At 57.1% G+C, this 27,885-nt stretch overlaps 3 protein-coding genes across 3 annotated transcripts in view; 1 reads left to right on the plus strand and 2 right to left on the minus strand.

Annotated features, from left to right (window-relative positions):
• Window positions 1–282: 282 nt before the first annotated feature.
• Window positions 283–13,547, minus strand: PTSG_10479 (uncharacterized protein; the record flags this gene model as incomplete). The annotated part of the gene is made up of 25 exons (XM_004988802.1): window positions 283–543; window positions 888–2,824; window positions 3,161–4,120; window positions 4,361–4,401; window positions 4,664–5,010; window positions 5,392–5,457; window positions 5,799–5,894; window positions 6,065–6,163; window positions 6,451–7,357; window positions 7,611–7,660; window positions 7,872–7,934; window positions 8,063–8,124; window positions 8,280–8,343; window positions 8,518–8,556; window positions 8,807–8,939; window positions 9,003–9,110; window positions 9,395–9,487; window positions 9,645–9,697; window positions 9,961–10,008; window positions 10,170–10,246; window positions 10,365–10,451; window positions 10,576–10,722; window positions 11,028–11,177; window positions 11,501–12,063; window positions 12,364–13,547. 25 exons carry the CDS (start codon window positions 13,545–13,547, stop codon window positions 526–528), a joined length of 7,392 nt encoding a protein of 2,463 aa, XP_004988859.1. The 3' UTR covers window positions 283–525.
• Window positions 13,548–16,579: 3,032 nt separating this feature from the next.
• Window positions 16,580–22,902, minus strand: PTSG_10480 (uncharacterized protein; the record flags this gene model as incomplete). Its single annotated transcript, XM_004988803.1, has 9 exons — window positions 16,580–16,669; window positions 16,856–16,952; window positions 17,123–17,471; window positions 17,720–18,175; window positions 18,366–20,817; window positions 21,478–21,910; window positions 21,960–22,311; window positions 22,520–22,588; window positions 22,806–22,902. The coding sequence occupies 9 exons, from the start codon at window positions 22,900–22,902 to the stop codon at window positions 16,580–16,582; spliced, it is 4,395 nt and encodes a 1,464-aa protein (XP_004988860.1).
• Window positions 22,903–23,373: 471 nt separating this feature from the next.
• Window positions 23,374–27,885, plus strand: part of PTSG_10481 (TK protein kinase) — a 6,181-nt gene continuing 1,669 nt past the window's right edge. The window contains exons 1-10 of the mRNA XM_004988804.1: window positions 23,374–23,423; window positions 24,031–24,100; window positions 24,555–24,732; window positions 25,008–25,195; window positions 25,497–25,609; window positions 25,897–26,006; window positions 26,229–26,418; window positions 26,813–26,970; window positions 27,216–27,461; window positions 27,810–27,885. The exon at window positions 27,810–27,885 is cut by the window's right edge and continues 57 nt beyond it. Of these exons, the coding sequence (XP_004988861.1) occupies window positions 24,703–24,732; window positions 25,008–25,195; window positions 25,497–25,609; window positions 25,897–26,006; window positions 26,229–26,418; window positions 26,813–26,970; window positions 27,216–27,461; window positions 27,810–27,885 (1,111 nt within the window). The 5' untranslated portion in view covers window positions 23,374–23,423; window positions 24,031–24,100; window positions 24,555–24,702. The remainder of the gene's footprint in view (window positions 23,424–24,030; window positions 24,101–24,554; window positions 24,733–25,007; window positions 25,196–25,496; window positions 25,610–25,896; window positions 26,007–26,228; window positions 26,419–26,812; window positions 26,971–27,215; window positions 27,462–27,809) is intronic.

Consider the following 27,885-nt stretch of genomic DNA (forward strand, 5'->3'; position numbering starts at 1 on the left):
GAACGCCCTCACGAAAGCTATTCGGCTGGTTTTGTTTGTGTTTTTGTTTATTGCCACGCGATCATGGAACCCCATGATGCGTGAACCGCACTCAGACTCAAGGCATCAATGAATACGTGCATGACTCCGCATGTGTGTGTATGTGTGTGTATGTATATGTGTGTATGTGTACATGCGTGCACCCGGGTTCTCTCCTCACTCCGCCCCCAACTGGTAAGTGACACTCAAGTAAGCAAGTCAGTAAGTACAAAGCAAGCAAGCAAGCAAGCAAGCAAGCAAGCAAGCAAGCAAGCAAGCAAGCAAGCAGAGCAACGCAAGCAAGCAGTGAAACACAAATTGTGCACGGGTGAGCGGAATGTCTGAACCCTTGAACCAGTCACAGGTGCACTTGCACGCATGCGCGTCCTTCTAAAGTTCTTGCTACAGCGTGTCACAGACACCGCCACAACCACCGCAGCACCACAACTTGCTCCTCTAGTTCGTCCGCTCATTCGCTCACTCGCTACGCTTCTGAGTTACGGGCGATCAACGCCCATGTGACGTCTGCAGCCCATTCACAAAGCAAACGGAACACGATGTGAATGTGAGCCGAGTGATACCATGGAACGCATGGCGCGCACACATGATGGCGAAATCAACGCTCACAGCATCAACACGCACGAGCCCCCCACACCCACACCCACACTCACACACGCACACACACGCACACACACACACCCACCCACACGCACGCACGCACGCACGCACACACACACGCACGCAGCACGCACACACACGCACACACACACACACACACGCACACACACACACACGCACACACACACGCACGCACGCACACACACACACACACACGCACGCCCAGTCCCATCCACCACAAAACAGCTCACCCTGCGTCTGCCGAAAAACACGCCAGTAAACCTGCGGCGTCGTCGTGGTGATTGCCCTTCCTCCTCCTGCTCCTGCACTTGTTGTTGGTGTTGGGTCTGTTTTGGCGACTTCGGAGCGCTTTCTTCAGCCACCGGCACTGGTGTTGTCATCATGGCCATGGCCGCTGAATCCACATCCACATCACCACCACCACCACGACGTGGCTGCATGTTAACAGCAGCTGTTGCACGACGCCGCCGACCACCATCACTACCCGTACCATCAGTGGCCACGTGCAGGCGCGGCTGGCGGTATCTGCGATGATCATCATCGTCTTCGAGGTCGCGACCGCAAACACCAGCATCACCAGCATCTACACTGCCAGCACGGCGGCGGAGGCGGCCACGACGACCAGACGCATCCACGTCTCTTGTTGCTGCTGCTGTTGTTGCTGTTGTTGCCGTTGTGACACAGCCACGTGCAGCATGCCTGCCCCTGTCTTCCTCACTGTGCATCTGCTTGTTGTTGTCGTCGTTCTCGTCACTGGCACTGCTACTGCTGCCGCTGCCCCGCTTGCGCACAACAGCACCATCGCGATCACCACCACCACCATCAACAACCGCAGTATCAACAGCGGCACAGTCAGCGTTCATCCCAACGACACCCTCCTGTCTCTCCTGTCTCTCCTCCACTTCCTCCTCGTCCTCCTCCTCGTCGAACACGAGTGCAAACGCGTCGCTGCTCATATGCGTGTGCGTGGACGTGGCACTTGATCTGCGCACCGCTTCCTGCAGATCTGTCGCGTTCTTAAACACGGACTGCCGGCGCAACCGACCGGTAATTGGGTGCGACGACGACGATGACGACGACAACGACGATGACGGGCCCCTGTGCCGTGTGCCTTGATCCAACGACAATGCACGCCTTCGCCCACCACCACCACCACTGCTGTCGGTCATGCCAAAGCTGGTGTGGACAGCACCGTCTGGGTGTGGCTGTGATCCGCAGGCGTCAAGGTGGTGCTGATGCAAGGCATCGCGGGCGAAGGCGATGGACGGTTCATGACCAGCGGCTGTTGCTCGCCGTTGCTTCTTCTTCTTCTTCTTCACCATCATCTGCTGTTGTTTCCGTTGCTTCTTCTCTTCCTTCTTTGCTTGCTTTGCCTGTTTCTTGCTCACCTCCCGTGCACTGTCGGTACCAGTACCACTGCTGCCAGCGCTGCTGTTCCTGCTGCCTTCCAATGGGCTCATGCTCGTTGTGTTTTGCCTGCCCTTCCTTCCCTTATTCTTCTTGTTCTTCTTCCACACGCGGTTTCGCCAGAACGCACCCAGCGATCCGCGTCGGCGTCCAGGCGTCGCCTCACCACCATCATCTTCGCCAACATCATCATCATCATCATCGTCGTCAACCTCATCGTCAACCTCATTGGCGTGTCCAGCAGCATTGGCAGCTAGTGTCGTTGTAGCTGTTGTTGTCGCTGCCACTGCTGTTACCGCTGCCGTGGTTGTCGTTTCATGCTGTGTGCTTGCATCGCCTGCTTCTCTTCCCATTCCTCTGGCACGCCCAGCTTCAACATGTTTGCGTGATTGCACCACATCTTCTGCCTCAGTGTCTGTCATCGTTTCCACCAGCTGCACACGCACGACAACACCGGCGTTCTCAGCACCTCCGCTGCCCTTCTGCTGCTGCTGATGCTGTTGCTGATGCTGTCGTTGTTGTTGTTGAAAGTCTTTGCTGCCTTCGCGGCTGCTCTGTGCCTCCTCCGTGTCCACATCCGGAATGTCTGCCAGCTGTGTTCGGTTTCGCCACTCGCGCTGTCGCTGTTCGTTGCGGGGGCGTGACACCTGCTCAAACACGTCGCGCGGAGACTCTGGCGTGCGAACACCGTGGCGGCGGTGGCGGCGATGTGGACTCAGCTTCCGCCCGCGTCGCGCTGATGGCGACGACGACGACGACGCTGTTGGCGAGAATGACGGCGACGGGGAGGGTGATGTGGATGCAGAGCCGGGTTGCATATGTGCTGTTGTTGTTGTTGTTGTTGTTGTTGTTGTTGTTGTTGTTGTTGTTGTTGTTGTTGTTGTTCCTGTTGTGGCTGATGCTAGTTGCGATGACGATGATCTTGGTGTTGCTGTTGTTGTTGCTGTTGCTGGGATTGCGATGGTCAAGCCACTTCCTCCATGTGCTGCAGAAGGTGCTGCTGTGATTGCAGCGACGTCATCATCAGCGTCGTATGCACCGCCATCGTTACCACCAGCAGTCAAGGCAGTGGTGCTTGCATTGCGGGAGTTCCCACCGCCAAACGTTGCGCTGGTCACAGTGGTGTCGTGCACATCCTCAACACTGTCATCGCCATCATCACGATCATTCCCATCACCGCGAATGCCGTCACTGCTATCATAGTCGTCGTCGTCGCCGTAGTCATAGCAGTCATCATCGGTGGTGGAGATGCCGCCAGCGGTGCTGTCGCTCGCTGGATATGAGGCAGCAGATGACAGCGACGTGAAACTGTCCTGCCGCACACCAGATGGTGAATGCTGCTGCTGCTGCTGCTGCGACGACTGGTGGCGATGGTGACGGTGACGGCGGGCATCGGTGTTGAAGTCAGCACCAAAGAATGCGCGCGAGGGCAGCGATGCTGATGGTGATGCATCACTGTGGGACTGGCGATGGCGGCGGCGACGGCGGCTGCCTGGCGAGGAACCACGACGAACGTCGAGCGACACGGCGGATGAAGCAGCCGATGCGGAGCCTGGCGTCGTTTCAAAGTCGGAGGACACCAACGATGTCCGTCGCGAGTCAGACTGCGTTTCAGATGCAAACATGTTGCTGCTGGCCCGCGAACCCCGCAGACGAAAGTCAACGCCGCACGAGCTAGCCCAGCTCTGCATGGAGTCTGTTGATGGCTGCTGCTCCAGCATTTGCCCATCATCACCATCGTCATCACCATCCTCACCATGGCTGGCACTGTCTTGGTCATGCCTGTGGCGGTGCGGGTGGTGTCGCACGGTGCTGTCAGCGTTGTCGTTGGTCGTGCTGTCAGTGTGGTGGGTGTGTTCCGCGAGTGCGGGTGTTGGTGTAGCGGAGCCACGGTCATCAGCAGCCGACGTGGGCCGTGAGGGCTGTAGCGTTGGCGATGGCGAAACCGCCTCCACAGTGATGTTGAACGATCCCCGATCCGTCTGCACAGACATGCGCGTGTTCTGCAGCAAGTCGACCGCTGCGAGCGGCTCCGTTCTGCTTCGGTGATGGGAAGCTGAAATGTGTTGGAAGGGGTGATGGGGATATGCGTTGGAAGGGGGTGATGGGGATGTGTTGGACAGGTGTAAGTACACGTGAGCACGGGTAGGTGAGTGATGTGATATGTGTGTGCGTGCGCGTGTGTTTATGTGCATGTGCATGTATGTGTATGTGTGCAAATGTGTCACGCGTGCATCAGGCATATTCACATGCGCGTGAACATTCGAGACAAACACAGTTGAGTGGTATGACTCACCCAATGGCTCTGCCATTTCGTACACGTCCTCCTGGTCGCTACTGCAGCAGCGAGAGACATGCGACAACAGGGCAAAAGATGTGCACAGTCAACAAGGGATGGAACGTGTACGCTCATGGCAGGTAAGAGGCAAAGTGTCGCGTCGCACACACACACACACACGCACACAAACACGCACACACACACACACACACACACACACACACACACACACAAACACGCACACAAACTCGCACACACACACACACAAACTCGCACACAGTGCACACAGTGCACACACACACGCACACATAATGAACGTACTCGACGGCGAGGAGGTGCTGGGAGGAGGATTCCCGCGACGAGGACGGACCATACCCACCATGGTGCTGCTGATGGTGGTGGTGGTGGTGGTGGTATTCCGTCATAGACCGTGGGAAGGACAGGTGGGAGGACTGCCGGCCGGATGGGCGCCGTGTCGAGGCAGTTCGTGACGCGCGAAGACGGGAAGACCCACGCACGACCGGACGCAGGCGCCTGCTGCTGCGTCGCCTGCTGCTGCGTCGTCGCGAGCGCGAGCGCGATGAACGGCGGGATGGCGGTGTCGGTACAGCGGTGTGCAGAGACAGCTCACCCGCAACCGCGCGGCGACACAAGTGCTTGAACTCCGCCTGGGTCGGTGATGCGAAGAAGGGAGGGGGTGTGCGTGTGCAAATACAAGTGAGGAAGAACGAAGGCGCGTTGCTGTTGTTGTTGTTGTTGTTGTTGTTGTTGTTGTTGTTGTTGTTGTTGTTGTTGTTGTTGTTGTTGTTGTTGTTGTTGTTGTTGTAGTTGTTGTTGTTGTAGTTGTTGTAGTTGTTGTTGTTGTTGTTGTTGTTGTTGTTGTTTGCGCACGCGCCCGTATGTGTGTGCTTGTGTGTTTGGATAGCAATGTGTGCAACGAGAAGCAATTGGAGTAAGACTGTGTCACACAGCCAACATCACTGGAGTTGTGCAACCCGCCTCCCGCTCGCAAAGGGTAACAGTACGCATGCATGGACAAGTGTTCGCACCAGGTTGATGCTCCTCACGCCGTGGGAGTTGGTATGCGTCTTCACCTCCATCATGATCTTGCTCGCCTAATTGAAAATCCACAACCAAGTGACGGCGTGCAAACACACGTGGCGGTTAAAATTGGATCACAGCACGGGGCAGCCGCAACACACATGAACATGCGCCATAAGGAGCAAGCATACCACATACGATGCAAGATATGTACCAACAATAACGTGGCACACACACACACACACACGCACGCACTGATACTCACACACACACATACTCACACTGATACTCACACACACTGATACTCACACACACACACACACACACACACACACACACACACACACACGCAATCACACACACACACACACGCAAACGCACTGATACATACCCCCTCCCCCTCACACGCACACACCTCGAATGCGCGCATGCCAAAGTAGACCATACTGGCAAGCGCGTCTGCAACGGTGACCCAGCCATCATCGTCCACATCCAGCGCTCGAAACGCAGTCTGACAGGGAGTGCACAGTGGAACGTGGTGAGCTGTGCGTGGAAGTCACTTGGAGGTGTTGTTCGCTCGCGCATGTGCACGTGTTTATGCACGCACGCACACACACACATACACACCAGCATACACAAACACATATGCACAAACAAACACACCCACACACAAGCACACACCTCCAGTTCGCTGTCGTCGATTGGATCGAGTTCCAGCAGTTGCATCACGTGGAGTTGCGCACAATCCACTTCGGTCTGAACATCCGCCAGGGAGGTGTTCTTGAAGGATGGCAAAACGGTGTGGCGAGGCGATCGCGGGTTGAGATGAGGGATTTGAAGCGGCGAAGACACGTTCATCGCCATCCCAACAACAGCATTTGCAGGCACACAGAAGGTGTACACATGAAAGCAGACACACACACGCACACACACAACACGAAACACGCACACGCACACACACACACACACACACACAACACGAAACACACACGAAACACACACACAAACACAAACACAAACACGAAACACACACACACACACACACACACACACACGTATGTACACACCACGCAGTCGACGTCCTCCAGTTGCGTGACGACGCTTTCAAGTTGACGGGTCCACTCCTCGCTGATGGACGACCGACCGTCATGTTCGTCACCATCACCATCACCGTCATTGTCGTTGTCATCGTCATTGCTGTGGTGATGAAAGCCATTACGCCCACGGGCGGGCTCAAACGATGACGACGATGATGATGGTGATGGTGGCCGGCGATGCCTGGAAACACCACGACCACGCCCGTAAGCAATCGCAGCATCAATGTCATCAATGCCATCGGTGTTGTCGTCGTCATCGTCAGTGAACTGAATGCTGTCGCGCTGATCAGCGCCACCAACACCGCGGTCGAAGCCACCAGCTTGGTGCATGCCATCGTCATCATGTTCGCCATCATCGACATCAGTGTCGCGTTCGTGCTGCCCACGCGCCGCGGCTTGCACTGCTGTTCGCAGCAGTTCTCGCTCACCACGACCACCTCTCTCACTGCCATGGCGATCACGCTCGCGCCCGCGTCCGCGCTCTCGATGGCGCCGCCCTCGTTGCTGCCGCTTGTTCTGATGCGATGACTGCACTGCGTCTGCATGCCCTTCCTCTCCCTGTTCCTTCCGCTGTTCTTGTTCTTCGTTCCCGTGCATCTCATCAGTATGGTCATCTCCTTCCTCGTCGGCAGCGTCATATGACGTGGTTGTGCTTGACAGTGCTGCCTCTGTCCACGACGACACGTCTTCACTCGACACTGCTACTGTTGGCCCAGGGTCTGAAAGTGGTGCGTGTGCACTGTGGTGTGCGCTTGGCGTGCTCGCTGCGCCGCGTGCTGTGTCAGCCTGTATCCCCTCGACGTGGTGCAGGGAACTTGGCGGCAGCGTCGCGGTTGTGTGCACGGTGACAGATGGCCGCGGCGAGCTTGCAGGCGAGCTGTCAAACAAGGGATGAAGAGCAAGGGAGAGGACGATTTTGTGTGAGCGGATGTGTGTGTGTGAGTGTTTGCGTGTTTGCGTATTTGCGTGCGTGTGTGTGTGTGTGTGTGTGCATGCGTGTATGTGTGTGTGTGTGTGTATGTGTGTGTGTGTGTGCGCGTGCGTGCAAGCACAAAGTAAGAAATGGCACGGGCGAGTGAGGACAACCGTATGGTCACACATCCAAGCACGCCTCCGTCAGCACAACTCACCTGTGGGCACTGAGCTGTATGAGGTCATCTCTGGAAATGTTGCGTTGCACCTGACGAAGCGGCATTCACGATGACAGATGCCAATGAGTCCAAGCAAAGCAAAGCAAGGCAAAGCAACGCAAAGCAAAGCAAGGCACAGCAACGCAAAGCAAAGCAAAGCAACGCACAGCAAAGCAAAGCAAGAAGAGAAGATGTGTTCAGAGTGGCACTGAATGCTTTGCCGACAACTGGTAGCACAATGCACTTTGTGTGCAAACTCACCATCTGCCTGACTTGCTCAAACCCAGCGTCATCACCTGGGCGAAGAAACATCCCTTCAAAGATCTGTTCAAGGAAAGGTGACGAGGACATGGATGAGGACAGCTTGTGTACTCGCACATTCACACATCCAAGCCCGCACACACAAATACAAACAAGATCACACACACACACACACAGAAGTGTTGACGTACGCTTGCGCTATGTTGCCGCGTCATGCCGGCGCCTTCGCGGTGAGCACGAGAGCGCCGAACACCTGAACAGTACCGAGCAAGGCCCGCAGATGGTGTGAGCGAAGGTGATGCATGTAACCACGGTTCACTTAACATGCACACACACACGTACACGTGCACACAAGCACACAAGCATACACGTATGCTTGCACGTGCATTAAACTAAGCATGCACGCACTTGTTCTGAAATGAGTTGGGCGCATGCGAAGCCGTCCAGCACGGGATGTGGGCGACGTGAAGTGCTGTGAAGGAAAAGCAGAAGCAAGTATTGACGGAGGTGACGATGTGAGGAACATCACAAATTAGCACTTAGCACACACACACACATACACACACGTGTACACACACACATACACACACGTGTACACATACACACACATACACACGTACACACACACACACACACACGCACGCACAGAGTCATTGTACCATGACAGAGTGTTGGCGGCGAGCCGCTGACAGCGGCATTGATGACGCCGAGAGGGACGCGTGGGAGAGCGTTCGTCCTTGTACTCCTGTCGACGCGAACATCACCGCCGGGTTCTTCGCACCACCTGCACTGCGCTGCGCTGCTGTTGTTGCTGTCGTCGTTGTCCGGCTTGTTGCTGCTGCTGTGCCAGCTGCTGATTGTGCTGCGGATGACAATGCACGCGTGCTGGCAACAGAGGATACTGAGATGGCGCGTGACGTTGGACTGCGACGAACAGAACCGGTCGATGCCACACGGCCTCGCACGCTGCGCAGCTGTCGCTGGTGGCGCTGTCTGTGCTGCTGCTGGCGGTGGCTGCTGCTGCTCGTGCTGCGGCGGAAGTTGCGTCCAACCACAGCGGCGCCCAGGCTTTCGAAAAAGGAAGGTGAGGGCGGGGCAGACGTGAGCGGTGTGGGCGACCGGCGAAAGGACCGCGGTGACGACGAGGTACGAGGGGACACGTGCGTTGACACGTGCGTTGAGGCAGGCGACGCGCCTTTGCTTCGCCGTGTCGAACGCTTTCGCGGTGATGTGCGCCGGCTGAAGTGGAGTTGAGGTGATCGTGTTGTGGGAGGGGGGTCGGGGTGGGAGCATGTGGAGTAGTGAGATGATCGCCGGGACATGTGACAGCGCACTCATTGAGTAGAGTGAAGGAAAGCAAGAAGAATGGTCACGAAGCGTGACACAAACTCGGTGTTCACAGGCACGCAGACGCAGACGCACACGCACGCACACACGCGCACATACACACACGCACACGCACACACACACACACACACACACACACACACACACACACACGCACGTACAACGGCTTGGCTTACACGACGGTGTCGACGACGAGGGGTTTCTCCACATCCCCGCTCTCCCGCACAACGAACATCGTCTTCGTTCGCGAGAACGTGGGGCGGGTACGCCTGTGTACATGCAAGCAAGCAAGTGAGTGAGAAAATGTGGGTGAGTGCGTGAGCGCATGTGAGTGCGCGCGCGCATGTGTTGATTGGTGCTAGGGACCAGTTGCAACAGCAATGGCAATATACAGCCGGTGCGCGGGTGCGAACATTTGCAACATACGCTTGGCGGTCCGGGACATGGCCAAGGGCACGGTGGATCTCATTCACACGCGCCTGTGGGGGCCAATGGACAGATGGATGGGTGAATGAATGGATGGATGGATGGATGGACACATGTGTGTGTGTGTGAGTGTGTGTGTTAGACAGGGAAGTGGCACGCAGACACTTGGAATAGACACGCAAGCAATCGATTGGTGGCGCCACACACACATACACACACACACACACACACACACACACACACACACACACACACACACACACACACACACACACACACACACACACACGCACGCACGCATTCAAACCACACGTACGCGGCCAAATTCAGCTGATGGGCGGGCGGGACGTCGTGCCTCCGCAGCCTGGTGGACGCGGAACCATGAAGAAATGGTGAGACCCTGACTTGACATGATCAACAATCAAACGTGCTCTGGCGCATTCACACACATGCACAGGCATGCACAGGCACGCGCGCACACACACAGACATAGACACAGATACAGACATGAACACACAGACGCACCAAGCTTGTTGCCGAGTTGACGTGTGTGCTGAGGGCGGAGCGGACGCGTGGGGGACGGGAGGACGTGCCCACGTGACCTGCAAGGCATCATTGATTCGTCCCAACGGTCAAAGATGGCGGCTGTTGCTTCACACATGGCACACCATCGAGATAACTACACATATGTGCACACACACACACACACAAGTTACGCACATTCGAGGGCCTTGCGACAGGTGGGCGAGTAGCATGCTGCCCATCCCTCGGACCGAGCGATGCACAGGCACGAATAACAGCGGTTGCCTGTAAGGAGATGCAGGGGCGTAGCGTGAGGAAGTTATTCAAACTCTCATCAAACAAAGAGTACAGAAACGACCGCACCCAATCAACACACACACACACACACATACACACACAAAGCACTGACCACCAAAGAGGGCGTGGTTTGAGCTTGTGCGAGTGGAGGCTGGCGAGCTCTGGTGGACGTCTTCGGACGGGCGACGCGACGACCACGCGCTTGTATCGGAAATATCCTCCCATTCGCTCTCCGACGCCCCTCCTCCTCGCATGCCGCCTGCTTGTGTGTGTGCGTGCGTGCGTGTGTGTGTGTATCAGTACATCAGGTGACAACAGGGATGCCACTTCACAAGCAACGAGCAAACAGTGAATGTAGCGGACAAGTTGCATGTGTTCACCTCGAAACGCAAACAGCGAGTTATTGACCGTCCGTTGCCCTGTATGCACGCATCCCATCCCAACATGCCAGGAAATGCCACGTGAGTGCTCCCTCGCACACACACACACACACACACACACACACACACACACACACACAAGCGCGCTTCAACGCACATGATGCTGCTTGTTTGCTCTGCCGACGTGGGCGCGAGCGCTGGTGGTGGTGTTGCGGCGGCTCATAACGCCGCTGTGCTGCCATGCCGGTCTTGCGAAGCGACGTCGCCGACGAGGACGCGGATGACGACGACGATGACAACGCAGTAGCATGTGGTTGTCCGGGCTTTGCTGTTCCTGCAGCAACAGCACCACCGTGCAAGCAAGCGCCATGGCGTCAGGGTATCAGGCATGCGCACGAACCATCTCACACGACCCAACAACAGATGGCACGAGGCAAAAGAGCCACAAAAAGTCATCCCAAAATTCAAATCAACCGCCACAGCCTTGAAGGGGTTTCCGATGCGTCTCACTTCGCGAAACCGACCCCAAGCAGTCGCGAAACCGACAGCGAGCACACGCATTCACCAGCACCACCGCCATCCATCTCCCCCTGCTTGTCAACACAACACCGCCACCACCACCACCACCACCACCACCATCGACCATGCACGCCTTACCTTTGTTTGCTTCGCGTTCACGCAGGTCTCGAAGCGCCTCCTCGGCCGTGGATGAGGTGGATAGCGTCGTGCTTGCATGCACGCGTGGCGAGCTCACAACCCGCCCACGTACACGAGGTACGACTGCACTGCTGCCGTCACCAACACCAGCACCAGGAGCACCACTGCTGGCGCTGGTGCTGCCGCTCTGGGACAAGTTGCCTGCAGGCAAGTTCTGGCTTTCGAGATTGCGACTGAGAGCGGCGCTGACGCTGCTGTTGCTGCTGGCACTGCTGCGGGAGCTGGCCGAGCCTTGCCGCACGGCAGCGGCAAGCCACGACAGGTGCGGGTGCTGACTGAAGAGTTCTTGGACGGAGCTTTGGCTCTCCCGCCCGCTGCTGTCCTGCGTGGTGATGCTGCAGACGCTCGAGCGACACCGCACTGTCTCATCTGCTGTGGATGCAGCTGAGGACGGCACAGCATGCTCGTCATCGGTCTCTGCGATGGAGTCAACGGACACACGCTTGCTTGCAAGCATCGTCTGAAGCAGGTGCACTTGTGTGGTGTTGCGCGACGCGCTTGTGCTGGGTGTTGTTGTTGATGGTGCTGTTGCGGTTGTGGATGACGACGCGGTTGCAATGTTGTCGTGTACCATCACCACCTCTTCAGCCCGCTGCCTCGTGGCGTGCTGCCGTTGTTGATGCTGTTGGCGTTGGTGGTGTTGCTGCGGTTGTTGATGGCGGCGCTGTTGCCGCTGGTGGCGATTCCAGTCTGCTTGCTCGGTGTCTGTATCTGTGTCCGTGCCATCGCCGTACAGGTGATGGCGATGCAGCTTCGCTCTGCGAGCGCGCCGTCGTCGCCGCCGCTCAGGTGAGCTCGTTGACCTGGGCTTGTAACCGCCATTGCCATTGTCGCCACGGCCACCATCGCCATCATCATCATCATCATCATCATCATCATCATCATCACCAAGCGTGTCTTCACCGTCATCATCACCGTTGTTCATGAACACAAAGGAGGACGCTGTCTCGGTGTCATGGCGGGGCGCATGTGCATCTGTGATGGTTGATTCCTCCTCTTCCTCCTCATCCTCATCAGCAGCATCATCGTCGTCACCATCGCCATGCATGCATGCAGGCGGCTCACTGGCATCAAAGGCGGCTTCCTCAAGAAGCGCGTCAAAGTGGCTCGGGCGATGTTGCTTGCATGCATGCATGGACGGACGCCGCATATCGGGCGGAGAGGCAGCAGACGTGCCGGTGGACAAGCTGCTGCGCTTGCGCTGGCGCTGATACGCTGAATCGTGGCTTGCACGCGGGCTGCTGGCTGTGCTTGACGCAGGAAAGGCGCTGGAGCGGGCAGAGAACACACCGCTGCTTGCGCTGCTGCGTGTGCTGCCGACGTGATCGTACACACCCTCTGCATGGGTCACGCGGCGCTCACGTGCACCCGCGCTCACGTGGTAATAGTCGTCGTCGCCGCTGCTGTCGTCATCTCTGTCACGATCGTCGTTGTCGTCGTTGTCGTGCCCGGCAAACGTGTATCGACGGTGCGGGGTGCCGCCGATGGAGCTTGCGCGACGTCGCGCACGCTGCTGCTGCTGCTGCAGGTGCGTCTTGTTTCCTTTGCTGCTGGTGCTGCTGGTGCTGGTGGTGATGGTGGTGGTATGTTGGTGGTGCCGGGTGACGTGCGTGTTGCCCCCAAACGAGCGCATGAGCAGTTCTGCATTGGGGAGTGGCGGTGATGGGCGGTCGCCGGCGTGGGTTGGCGATGCAGGGTCATATGCGAGGTTCTTTCCCGTGGGGCTGTTGGGAAGGCTGTTGGCATCCTCGTTGCCGGTGCGAGCGGTGTGGCCGCGCGTGTCGTCGTTTTCATCGGCGTCGGCGTCGTCGTCGTCGCACACGTTGCCTTCGTCGAGGGAAGGCGCAGGGGACTTGGCTCGAACAATGGCTTCTGTTCGCGGTGAGAGTGCTGGTTGTGCTGGAGTTGTGGCGGTGACGTCTTGTGTGCGCACGTCGTGCTCAGCACGCGACGTGTCGTGTTCGTCTGCCGGCGCACTGTCACTCATTGTGCTTGTTGTGAACAATGGGGCTGTGTGCCGCGAGGCGTCGGTAGTTTGTGTTGCTCCGCCTCGGGGGGTTTTGTCTGTCATTCATTCACATGCAGCAGCACAATAGCGCATTCACAGCAACACGGGCCAGGAACAGAGAAAAAACGACCAACGTTGCGCAGCACGAGGTCAAAATCGCGTAAGGATGATGACGGTTGGTGGGGATGGAGTGAGCTGGCGAGCCAGGTTGGGAAAGGGGTTGGAAACGCAACCCAACGAAACACAACAGTTGGGGGGGGGGGGGGGGGGAGGGAGGGTAGGGGCAGGGAGAGCACACACGCATGTGCTCGTGTATGTGTGCTTGTGTGTGTGCTTGTGTTTGTGTATGTGTGCTTGTGCTTTTGTATGTGTGTGTGTGTGTGTGTGTGTGTGTGTGTGCAAGAGCAATGGTAGGCGACACCAACTAGCGTCCACATAGCCGCCCACGTACACGCACATAGACACGCACACACACGCACACACACACGTACATAGACGCGCAACGGCTTCACACACTCCAACCAACCAGGATAGGACGGAGGTTTGAACAGCCAGGAACTGAGGAGCGGCGTGAATGGGCTGGGAGCTGTCGCCACAAGGATGTATGGCCGTCAGCGCGCCCACACACGGCTGGCTTGGTGCTGCAAGTAAGCGCCTTGAGTGTGTTTAACAAGTGTTGGGGTTGAAAGCTGCGTTCGCTGCGGTGTTTGCTCTGGTTCGCGGCAGTGTGTCATGCGTGCAGGCAGAGGAGATGTGGGGGCGGTGAGTGGCGGCACGAAATGGGAGAGAGCGAGGCAGCGTGATGTTTAGGATTCGAGAAGCAGAGGGCGCGTGCATGTGTTATTTGTGTGTTGTGTGAGAGGTGGGTGTGTTTATGCGCCGTTGGTGCACAGATACACAGAAGCGGGGCAGGAGGGCGGGGAACAGGGAGGAGAGAAAAGGAGGGGGAGGGCCGGCAATGTTGCACTGTGTTCGTTGATGGTATTCACACACACACACACACACACACACACACACACACACACACTTACCAACACACACTTACCAACACACCAACGAACGTGCTCACCTTGTTTGTGTATTGTCGTTGTGTTTGAAACTCGTCTCTGTCAGAAGCTGCGAGTCTCGTCAAGCGAGTGTGAGTGCAGAGAACAGAGACAAAGAGACAGAGAGACAGGGAGAGAACAGAGAGGTGGAGAAAGGAGGACGGGAACAAGAACACACCGACACGCGGCAGAGAATAAATGACAAGCAGCACAGCTGCCGTCCTCAACGACTGATGGCGTGTTGGTTGATGGGCGAGAGTAAGAAAGGATAGCGTCGTTTGGGATGGTTGGTGGGTGGGTTGGTTCAGGTTCGGCTTGGTTGGTTGGTTGGTGGGTTCAGGTTGACGGGTTTCAATATGCGTGAAGGAGGAGGGGAAGTGAGCCTCCCCCCACTCCACGTCTTGTCACGTCTTGATGATGTTGTCGCGTGTCGTGCTGCTTGGGTGTGGTGTGTGTGTTTTTCGTGTTTTCGTTGTGCTCTGTGTTGTGGGCGAGGGGGCGGATTGCAAGGGCTTCTTGGCGGTGGTGGACGTGGTGGTGGTGTTTGTGATGGCAACAACCAAACTTTGGCCACTGCCAGAGGTAATCAATCGTCTTCGGTCAGGCTCGGTCAGCAATGGTGGGCGCTGTTGCTTTTTCGGCCGGCACCAACACCGCCACGAACCGGCCAGCGGAGGGAACGGTCGTTGCTTGTTGTTGGGGTTGTGTGCTGGGGAAGTCAAGGTACGAAGGCGTTTGCTGCGTGCAAAAGCAGGCGTTTGCGTCATGCGTTGTTGTGGGTTGTGTCTCGTTGCCGTGGCTGTGCGCGCGTATTGGTTGACGTGGTAAGGTGAGTGTTGGGTGGTCGCAACCGACGCTTTGCCCCGATAGTCGTTGGGAGGTTGCACCGCCATGTCCCAAACCAACGAAAAACAAGCCAAAACCTGCAGTTAGCGGCTTGCTGCCTGTGATTGTGCTGTGGGAAAGGAAGAGGGGTGATCGAAACGGTGGTGCGAACCTGTGCGAACAACACGCACGCGCAGTCAGCAATGTTCAGCCTGGCAGCTTTGCTTGCAGGCAGATGGGTAAAATTTTTGTTCGAGGCACTTAAGCGTCTTGAGTCATTTGAAAAACCTGACAAACTTGCCAAAATGTGTCCGCAAAATGGCAAAACGGATACGGCTGTTTGTGTTCGGTTGTGTCTGTTTACGTGTGTGTGCATGTGTGTGTGTGTGTGTGCATGTGTGTGCGTGTTTGGTGTGTGTGTGTGTGTGTGTGTGTGTGTGTGTGTGCGTGTGTGTGTGCGCGCGCGTTTGTTTGCGCGTTATGTGTGTGTGTGTGTGTGTGTCTGGTGTGTGTGCACCTCTGCGGTTTCGCTTCTGTTCAGCGTTGCGTCTCTTCATGTCTCCGCCATTCCTTCATTCTACCATACCTTCATTCAATGTAATCAAATGCCATAAGCGGCAGAACAGCTATCATTCACAAAGCCTCGTGACGCCGCGGACCACACTCAAAGCAAGGGGGAGCATGGCCGGGGCGCACATGGGCCAACACACAAAACGAAACAAGGAGACTTCGAAAGAACACAAGACAACAAACAGCAGGAGCAAAGTAAAGAAACAACACCAACCATACATACGGGTCAACCATACATACGGGCGAGCGTGCATGTGCACATGCACGTCACCATACGATACTGATAGCACACACGGGTTAAGGAGAAGGAGAGGAGAGGGAGGGGGTTACAATAACCAAAATATGCAGCAGCAGCTGATATGTCCAGGGGCTCGAGAACGAGAGAAAGCACCAATGGGTTCTGCCAACTCAAAACACACACGAAGCCAATGCACACAGACACACACACACACACACACACAGACACAGAGACACACACAGACACACACAGACACAGACACACACACACACACACACGAAGCCAATACACACAGACGCACAGACAGCCACACGAGTGCGTGTAGGATAGGTTCACTCGTGGAAGCGCGTGAAGCAGCGACTGTCGGGGTGCACCTTCATCTCATGCTGCTTGAAGGAGTTCAGCTCCCGCTTGATAAACACCTGAAGTGACGTGTTGACGGGTGACGTGGCAATGTGAGCATGTGAAGTGTAGCAACGTTGTGTAATGTAACGACTGTGCAGGGGAGGAGATGCGATTGGAAGAACACTGCAAGCAAAACCCACAACAGCAGCATCAAAGTTCAAACACACACACACACAAACACACACACACGCAAACACACACACCTTGTCTGCGGTGGTGAGGTAGAGCCAGGGTGCGGGACCGCTGCGGTCGTACTGGTCGTCATTCCACGTGTTGGCAACCTCAACAAACTCGTAGAAGCTGTACACGAAATCGAAAAGGGAGGAATCGTGAGCGACAAGCATCACCTGCAAACCTTCAGTGGCACCACACCCACACACCACACACCACATCACACCACACACCACACACCACACACACACACACACACACACACACACACACACCACACACACCCTCCCAGCACTTACTGGATGGATGGTTTGGGGGCAGAGGAGCCCATGCGCGTCAGCTTGCGAAGTGTCGTGAGCATGCGACCAGCACTGCTGTCGTCATCAGAGGAAGGTGCCCCATGTCCCATGTTGTTGTTTGGATTGTGACGCAGAATGGACTTGGCAGGTGCCATGCGCAGAGCCTTCACGTGCGCCTCGTGGTAGCGGCTGCGGCGGGAGTGCAGGTTGCGGTAGCGTGGGTCACTTTGCCCTACACCATCACCATCCCCATCACCATCACCATGGCGGGAATGGTGGCGCTGCGCGTGGTGGCGTGCGTGGTGCTGTGTGCTCTGCCGATGCAGCCGCTTGGAGCCGCTCCTTGCTGCTGATGGTGATGGCAGGGCGAAGAACAAGCAGGAAGAGCGGAAAGCAAACGTCAGCGAGTGAAGTGAGCGAACAAACGAAAAATAAAGGCAACATGCCTCACACACTGCACTGGAAGCAACACATGGCATGCAACGCATCCTGCTGCAACCACCCACACACATATCTGCCCCAACACACACACACACACACACACACACACACACACACACACACACACACACACACACACACACAAACATTCTGTACCTGCGTGCTGTGCGTGCCTGGCTGTCAGCTCGCGAACACTGGCAGTGCGCCTATTCCGGTGACCACCAGTGGCAGTCGTGGTGGCAGTGGTGGTGATCACATCACCATCATGGTTGTCATCGTTGCTGTCGGTGCGAGCGCTTGCACGCTGCTGCTGCTGCTGCTGCTGCTGCTCGAGGAAGCGGTGAAGACCGGCTGCCGTCGCAGCAGCATCGTCATCATTATCACCATCACCATGATGATGATTGCCATCGTCATTGGCATTGCCACTGCCGTGGTCGTCGTCATCGTCGTCGTGGGTGGTGGCGGCATTGTTGAACCCGTCACTGCCATCACGGCGAGCAGCTGCCGTGGCGACATTGGCAACGGCACATGCGCGCTGTTCCTCGTCGCTGTCAACGACACTGCAGTGTTGAAGCGCCTGCAGTGATGCAGCCTGCACTTCCTTGCTTGCACCTGCAGGTACGCGCACACACAGCGGACAAAGGTGAGCACGCAGTGCAGTGCAGGAACACCCACGCAAAACACGCATGTCACGCACGTATGAGGGGTTCATCAAACCCAACACACACTCACCCACACACACGAACACACACACACACACACACACACACACACACACACACACACACACACACACACACACCTGCGGTTGTTTCTGCCGCGGCAAGCTGCTGCTGGCGCTGCTGCTGGTGCTGTGTTGCAGTTGCTGTCCGCTGTTGTGGGCGCAGTCCCCGCAATGCACGCCCAAGACTCTGCAACGCCTTCTTGTGGCCACGAGGCCGCCGCTTCCTGGCACCACCATCCACGGCCGTGGTCGTCGTGTTGTAGCCCGTGTCTGCATGCACACCTGCGCGTGCTGCCTTGCCTGCGCCCACCAAAGCAGCACCATCGTTATCATCATCACCATCGTCGCTGCTGCTGGGCGCGTCGCTCACCGTCACACCGCTGCTGTCGCTGTTGGCATCGCACACGGACACACCACCACTAACAATGGACGAGGATGGCAGTGTTTTGCTTCGCGCACCAAGCCTGTCGGTCCTCTCATCCTCCTCATCGCTGCTGCTGCTGCTGTCACTGCTGCTTGCGCACGTGACATGGCCGCTGTCAATCGATTGCGTCATGGAGCGCCTGTCCTTGTGCTTGGCGACCGCGGCGGTGGCGCTGTTTGCATTCGTGGTGGCCACCGTGCCACCGCTACCGCTGCTGTTGGGCATGGGTGGTGCTGTCTTGGTGACACCAGCCTCTGCCATCACACCGCCTTGCCGCGCTGGTGACGATGTTGTTGTTGATGATGATGATGATGTTGTTGTTGTTGAGGTTGGCGTGCGCCTGAACGGGTTGACGAGAAGGCGAAGGCCAAATGACGCCCGCAACTTCAGCTTCCTCGTCATGCCACCACCACCACCGCCATTGCCACGGCTGTCACGATCGCCATGATCATTGCTGCTGTTGCTGCTACAAACAGCAGCAACAGCAGCAGCAGCATCGCCAGAGTGACGGGAGTGCTGATGGTTGCTTGCATGCATGTTTGTGGAGCTGCGTGAGCGTTTGGTCAAGCCACCAAACGATGCACGTGCCCGCCTGCGCTCGCCAGGCTGCTTCGCCTGGGTGCTGTTGCTGGGCTTGGGCTGCTGTGTCGCCGCAATCTGCAAGTAGTTGCCGCTTTGCTGCTGCTGCTGCTGCTTCTGGCGCTGGTAATCCTGCTGCAACATGGCCAGGAACGTCATTGCCCCCTCCGTCTGCTCAGCGGCGCTGGCGCCCTTCTTGCGCGATTGCATCATGATGGCGGGCGTGTCCAGCCCAATCTCGGAGTCATCGTCCACCACCTCCTCCGCGACTGTCACGTGCACCGACGACCACCCGCTACCGCTCATCATGGCGTGAGCAGCGCCCTTGCTGTTGCGGCTGCTGCCTGTGCTGCTGTTGGTGCTGTCGCTGGCGAAGAACGTGCTTTGGTCGCTAGCGGCGGCGTGTGTGGAGGGGGAAGGGAGTGCAGAGTCGAAGAAGGAAAACACGTTGGCGCGTGGGCTGGCCTTCCTCTCCTTCACCACCTTCGTGCTGCTGGCACGGCTGGTCGTGTTGCTTGCAGGCAGCGCTTCTGCGCCACTGCGGGAGCTCCTGTCCGTGCCTGCCCTGCTGCTGGCGTTGCTGATGTCTGTGATGGTGGTGGTTGGCGAAGGTGCTGCCATGCGCGTGTGCGACAGCCACGACGATGCATTCGACCCGCACCGTGCACCCTCTTCTGTGCCAGTCACCGTCTCCTCCTCCTGCTGCTGTTGCTGCTGTAGCTGTTGCTGCTGTGAGCTCGCAGCAACAACAACTGCCTCTGTCGTCGTTGCCACTGGCGGTGGTGATGATGGCGCCGAAGTTGAAGACTGCGATGACGGTGACGATACTGCCGAGGACGCTGAGGAGGAGGAAGAGGATGCAAGGGAGTAGCAGCCGGATGAAAAGGACAGGCAGGAGGACTCGGAGGACACGGACTCCGGTCGCCGTTTAAACGCGCTAATCGCCTCCATCAGCGAAGGCGAGATTGGAGGCGGTGGCGATGACGATGATGATGACGATGACGATGATGTGGATGAGGATGAGGAAGTTGAGGCGGCGTGTGGCTGCTTCTTGCTCTCGCTGGTGGAGACGCCGAGCGTGAGGTTGAGCTTGTTGCGGTGCCTGTCCTTGTTGGATGCAGCGGCAGACGCCTTGCCGCCTTGCGTGGATTTGCGTGCTTGCAGGCACAGCTGCGCCACAGCATCCACCCACAGGCCGCTGCCACCACTGACACCACCACCACCACTGCTGCTGCTGCTGTTGTGCGTCTTCTTTGCCTTTTGGCTTGCCAAGTCACCTGCCGCTGCCGCTGTCGTTGTCGCAGCTGGGTTCGTGATGGCAGACACAGATGCAACGGTGACATGTGAGTCTGTCATCATCGCCCTGCCCTTGTCACTGCCGCTGTGCAGTGCCTCTGTGATGTGCACTGCGTGTTGTTGCTTGCCGTGGTGGCTGCGGCGAGCGCGCCCACACAGCGATGCATGGCGCGTCAGGCGCAGCGAAACGGCACGACCAACACCGCCGCCACCTGTGCCTGCAGGCACGTTCTTGGGCCGCGTCGGGGACGACGACGATGACGATGGGCATGACATTGTCACACACGGTGACGACGACGGCGAAGAAGCAGAAGAACCAGAAGAAGACAAAGTGGTGCTGCTGCTGCTGGTGCTGGTGGTAAACATGCTTGTGATGTTCGCGTCACTGTTGGCGTCGCTGCGAGCATGTGCCGCCTGCTTTGTCGTGCGGGAGGGAGAGCGACGTAGGCTGATCCTGTTGTAGCTGCCGCCACGCTGCCGCCGCTTCACAGACTTGCGTGCAGGCAAGACAACCGGGAAACCCGCAGTGGTGGCGGCGTTGTTGCTGCTGTTGCCGTTGCTGTTGCTGCTGCTGCTGCTGCTGCTGCTGTGGTTGTTGTTGTTGTTGTTGTTCCGGCTGCACGCGTGATCACCAGCTTCGCTGTCAGTCTCATCATCATCATCATCATCATCCTCACTGCTGCTGCTGAGGGTTGCAGTGCGCGGGTTTGGGAGCGGGGGCGAGTCTGAATGGCTGAAGGTTGCGTTGCTCGAGGACGCCAGCGACGATGGGGATGGGGATGCGGACGTTGTTGGTTGTGGGGCCGTTGACGGTGCTGCTGATTGAGCCGTTGGTTGTGCTTGGGGTGGTGGTGGTGTCGCTAGGCTGTCATTGGTCTGCCAGAGTCGAACCAAGTCGGCAACGCTCGCCTTCTGCTGATCATCCTCACACCCGCCCTTGACCACGCCATTGCTCTCGCCACAGCCACGCCCCGTGTCACGCCTCTCATCATGGATGTCATCATCATCATCATCATCACCATCATCATCTTCAGCGGTTATGCCGTCGTTGTGAATACGCCTGCCACTGCCGCTGGTGTTGCCGCTGTCTTGGTCTGCGACGACGGCGCTCATGATGGTGAAGAGCGATTGGCCGCGGCGGCGACGGCGAGATGCGCTCAACGCTGATCGCAACACGGGCACATCACTGCCATGGTCGTCATGGTCGCTGTTGTCGCCGGCACCGCCATCAGCATGGCTCCCTGCCTTGCGGCTGCCATTGTCGCTGACACTAATGTGGGCGTCATGTGCGCGCGAGACCGCTGACAGCTGCATGGCCGGTGTGCTGGAGGAGTGAGGGAGGCGTGGCGCGGTGTTGGTGCGTGCCTCCATACCCATTGACCCAGCACGAGTTGAGGTTGAGGTCGAGGTGGCTGATAGTTGTGACGCGGGTGCGCCAGGCTGCACCCTCAGCCCTGCGCGTGGGTGGCTCCTGCTGGCCGACACGAAAGGCGAGGACGACGATGATGAGGATGATGGTGAGCCATGCGCAGGTGTCGAGCTCGTTGCCCTGGCTGTTGTGGATGTCGTAGGCGTTGCGGTGTCGGTGGCGTGTCTTGGTTGTCCCTTGGGCGCAGGCACGGTGGCGCCCGTCGCATCTGGGCCCTGGCGTCCCTTTGTGGCAAGCATGCTGTGGTTGCTGCTGCTGTTGTTGCTGTTGTTGCTGCTGCTGCGGCTGTTGCTGTGCTGGTGTTGGAAGAAGAACCGCAGACACGCTTACTCACAGCTGCCTCGGGGCGACTGGGAGGTGTGTGTGTGTGGTGGGGGGGGGGGGGGAGGCTGTGTGTGTATGGGGGAGGGAGTATGTGTGTAGTGCTGTGTCTCGCTGGTCACGGCTGCTCGTGCAGTCGTGCGTGTGCGTGTGTGTGATATGGGTTGGTAGGTGAATGAGGACCTGTGGTTGTTGGTGTTGTCTGCTGTGTCTTCTGCTGCTGCTGTTGTGACAAACAAGACGCAACCAACTCTGCGCACCAGACAAACAAACACACACTCGGCACACATACGCACAAACACACACGACACACACACACTCACAAACACAGCCACTGTGGTGGTGTTGTTGGTGAGGAATGCAGCCGGCAAGGCAATCGGGGAGCCAGCACAGCAACGCTGGCCTGGTGTCGCATGCCAGTTTCACATCATGTTCCTCGTGTCACATCAGGGCTCGACGCATTGCATACTTGCACCAATGAACGTGGCCACTCTCTCGTCACCCACTTGGCTGGCCCACAGCCTTTTCAACAACAACACCCCAGCAGCAAAGGATGCCCGCCACATCTCCTCACTCCGCGCGACCAAGCATGTGCATTTGGGCAAGACGAGTGCCATTTGCGAGCCATGACTGTGCCACCATGCCAGTGACCGGCGCCCCTGCCAGGCAACCACGCACGACAACACATCCATGCAGTGCATGCCAATCACTGACAGCCGCATTCCGCCTGGCTTGCTTGCTCGCACACTTCAGTTTTATGCTGTTGTGTACAGGGGACGACAGTACGTTTGCAAATTGCACGCTAAAGCCAGTTGGGCGTGGTTGCGTTGCTCTTCCTCTGCTGCTTCTGTGGTGCGTGGGTGGCTCGGCTTTGCAATTTGCAGCTGGGGAGATGCCCTTTTTTTGCGCCCACACACGCCAAGTTTCCATTGAAGGGGGCGGAGAAGGGGATGTTGTGTGAGCGCGCGTTTTGTCGGGCATCTTCCACAACTTGTCTGCAAAATAAGAAAAATGGAGTGCGGAAGCCGCACAAAACACAGCACACCAACAAAACAACGCCAACAAAGCGTGAACTCTCTCATCGAAGGTTGGTTGGTTGGTTGGTTGCTTGTTGTTGGCTGCGTGGGAGGAACGAGAGAGGCACGAGAGAGAGAGCAAGAACCACCCCCCCCCCTCCTGTTGTTGTTCGTGTGTTGTGGTGGGTGCAGCACTCCTCTTTCCTTTGCTTGGTTCGTTGAGTGTGTTTGCGTGTGTGTGTGTGCGTGTGTATGTGCGTGTGTGTGCGTGTGTGTGTGCGTGTGTATGTGTTTGTGAGTGAGTGCGCGCGTGTGTGTATGTGTGGTTTTTGCAACCACCGCCCCCCTTTTTCGCGGTCGTGTGGGGTTGATTGGTTTCGCTGGTTGGTTCGAGAACGGCATCCGTCCGCAAGAGCACACAGCCACACACGCGCGCATACACACGCGCGCCACACCCGCACACACACACACACACACGCACACACATCCTTGTTGGTGTGTCCCGTGATCCCTTTTCGTGGTGTCCGCTGAAGCCAACCCAATTGTGTGTGTGCGTGTTACTCACACACACACACACACACACACACGCAAACACACACAAACACACACACACACACACACACAACTCTCTCGATTGCTCTTCGTGCGCACCCATGCCACCGCTATTGGTTGTCGCAGGTGCATTGTGTTTCCCACACGGACGCGCCTCTGTTGGCTTTGCGTGTTCCCGCCCACCGCGTTGTTTCAGGTGAGAAGACCGTTCCGTGTGCCATGGCAGTGGCTGGGCATCTGCTGTGTCGATGCCCCAGAAGGACAGTGTCCCAACGTTGCGTGGCTTGATGGTGGTGGTTGGTGATCTCGTCTCAGTGTGCTGTCCGTTTCAGGTGCCGGTGGTGATTCCTTGTTGTTCCTTGTGGTTGTTGTTATGACACGCAAGCGGACACCCAGAACACAAGCATACGACAAGATGGGATTGAATCACTCCACTCATCACCACCATGTCACTGTGCTATTACCGACTTTGCTTGTCCGCCATCTCTCCTCTCATCACCATCGTCACGCGCAAAACACACACACACACACACACACACACACACACACACACACACACACACACACACACACACACACACACACACACACACACACACACACGTGCGCGCGCGCAATCTCTCTCTGCAACCCTTTTCTATCTTGTTCAGGTGTTGGTGCAACTGCAAGCGGTCCGGTCTCCCTTTGAGTGCTGATCGACGTCTTCGCACAGCACACGTTCGAGCGGCCCTCCCTTCCCCGTCTCTTCTGTTCATCGCGCACCACCCCCTCCCTCACACACAAAGGACATCACCGACCATGGGTTGCAAAAACTCAAAACCAGCATCGGTGCGTGCGCACGGACAACGTGAACTGACTGCGTGTGCACCAAGTGATTTGCCCACGTGCCGCGCGCGCACACACATGTCCACACAAGACAATACTCTCAAACAAGCTTTCATACACACGCACACACACACATTCACACGTGCATCTGCAAGCAATCACACGTAACACTCACACCAACATATTCACACACTGCACACACATCACACACACACATATCACACGAACACTCACACCATCATGTTCACTCACACACCGCACACACACACGCGCTACAGAACTACCCGACGGGCGTACCCAACGGCAATGGAGCACACGGGTTTACAATGGACAGCATGGCGCAGCCGCCAGCGAGCACGGTGCCGAGCCAGTTCAACAGCCCGCCCGCACAGCTGCCGCAATCCCGCCACTCGTCCATGGGCAACTCCATGTCCCAGGCATCATTTGGCACCCCGACACAACGCCCGTACGTTTGCTTTGTGGCTGTTGTTGCTGCTGGTGCTGCTGCTGGTGCTGCTGTCGCGTGTGCGTGCGTGTGTGTGTGTTCGAGTGCGTGCACCCGCATGTGTGGGTGTTGACGGTACTGATTGCACCACATCTTTACTCCCTGCATGACCGCGTCGTCGGAGCTTGTACCCCCTCGCCTGTCCATGTTCGCTCACACACACACACATCTCACACACACACACCTCACACATGCTCACATGCATACACCTCACCCTCATACACTGCACTCGCGTGCTTCCCCCCCCCAACAACATGCGCAGTCTGCCGCAACCGCCTGGCCAGGCCGCCGCCCCCGTGCAGCAGCAAGACAACCTCTACGTTGCCCTCTATGACTACGACGCACGCACTGCCGACGACCTCACATTCCACAAGGGTGCGCACACTCCCAACACAACCTTGCTTTGTTCCCGTGCGTGCGTGCGTGCTTTGGATATGTGCACTTTTCACTTTGTACGTGTGTGCGTGTGCGCGTTGCGAACGTTGTGGCCTTGTCGTGGACTGCGTGTAGCTTACATATCAGTGCGTGTTGCGGGCTTGTGTTTGAGTTGTGTTTGCTTTTCGCGTCCTGTCTCCTCCTCACCAAATCAATTCATCATCCTTCCCCCCCTCCTCACCACCACAATCGCCATTCCCATTCCCATTCCCATGCTCGACAATCAGGTGACGAGATGGTGATTATGAACAGCAGCGATGGCGACTGGTGGCAGGCAAAGCTCATCACCACGGGCCAGATGGGTTACATCCCAAGCAACTACGTCGCACAGAAACAGGTGTGTGTGTGTGTGTGTGTGTGTGTGTGCGTGTGTGTGGGCGTGCGTATGTGTGGGCGTGCGTGTTAACGTGTCTGCATGTGTGTGTGTGCTCTTATGTGCACGTGTAAGGGCTGTTTTGCATATTCACACATGCTTCCGTGCATGCTTGTCCGTGCGTCACTTATCGTTGACACCGCGCACCGACACCGTTCAATTCATCCCCCCCCCCTCGAATCACAGAGCATCCAAGCAGAGGAGTGGTTCCACGGCATGATCAAGCGCGCAGAGGCGGAGAAGGTGCTGCTGCACAACGGCTCGCACGGCGATTTCCTCATCCGCGAGTCCGAGTCGAAGCCCGGCGACTACTCGCTCTCCATCCGCGAGGGCGACAACGTTAAGCACTACCGCATCAGAAAACTCGACGACGGAGGTGCGTTACGCTGGTGACACTGATGGTGATATTGGTGGTGGTAATGGCGCCTGTTGGTGGTGGTAATGGTGTTTGTTTGTTCGTTTGTTCGTTTGTTCGTTTGTTTGTTCGTTTGTTTGTTCGTTTGTTCGTTTGTTCGTTTGTTCGTTTGTTCGTTTGTTCGTTTGTTCGTTCGTTCGTTCGTTCGTTCGTTCGTTCGTTCGTTCGTTTGTTAGTTTGTTTGTTTGTTCGTTTGTTTGTGTGCACATTGTGCATTTTGAGTACGTGTGTGTCTTGTGCGTTGATGGTTTCATTTCCCGCCTTGTACTGTTCGTCTGCTTGCCTCGTTTCACCCAACACACCTCGCCTCCCTCCCGAATCCCCCCGCCTCGTGGCTTCGTATTTTTGCCTGCAGGCTTCTACATTACGCGCCGCGCGACGTTCCGCAACCTGCACGAGCTCGTGAGCCACTACCGCCTCAAGGCCGACGGCCTGTGCACGTCGCTCAACAAGGCCGTGCGCCCGCTCACACAGGTCGCCCCGCCCGACCTTTCCCACGACACAAAGGACCAGGTACACGGCCCCTCTCGCTCGCTCTTGTGTTCTCAGGGTGTATATGCTGGTCATGTTGTGCTCGCGGGCGTTTTGTACGTCATGCGTGTCGTATGTATGCGTGTGTATGTGCGTGTGTGTGACTTATTTCCCCCTCTCTTTTCGTGCTGTATCAGCCCCGCTTGCACCGCGCCCCATTCACCCCTACTCACCCCTGTTGTGTTGTAACTGCTGCCTTGTCCACGCTTGTGCGCGTGTGTGTGCAGTGGGAGATTCCACGGGAGTCGCTGCGGTTGGAGAAGAAGCTTGGCTCTGGGCAGTTTGGCGACGTGTGGAAAGGGTTTTGGAACAACACCACCCCTGTTGCTGTCAAGACGCTCAAGCCAGGCACCATGTCACCCTCGGAGTTCCTTCGCGAGGCGCAGATTATGAAGAAACTGCGCCACCCGAAGCTCGTGCAGCTGTACGCCGTCTGCACAGACAAGGAGCCAATCTACATTGTCACAGAACTCGTGAGTACAAGTTTTTGGGAGGAATAGAGGATGGGGATGGGGATGGAGATACTGTGAGCTGCCGCAGGTGGTTCTAGTGATGATGATGATGATGATGATGATGATGATGATGATGATGATGATGATGATGATGATGATGATGATGATGATGATGATGATGATGATGATGATGATGATGATGACATGGTGCAGCGCATGTGCACGCGTGCGTCGCAACCATCATTGCCCTTTTGCCATCATCCCCTCGCTCACACCCCTACACGCGCTCGCTCACATCCATACACGCACCCTGTCGTTTCTCACACCACCAACGCTGCTGCGTGTGGCATTCATTGTGCATGCGCACAGATGAAGCACGGCAGCCTGCTCGACTACCTGCACGACAAGGGCCGCGCGCTGCGACTGCCGCAGCTTGTCGACATGG

The sequence above is a fragment of the Salpingoeca rosetta genome (genome assembly GCF_000188695.1).
Source record: "Salpingoeca rosetta unplaced genomic scaffold supercont1.33, whole genome shotgun sequence".
Classification (NCBI taxonomy): domain Eukaryota; class Choanoflagellata; order Craspedida; family Salpingoecidae; genus Salpingoeca; species Salpingoeca rosetta.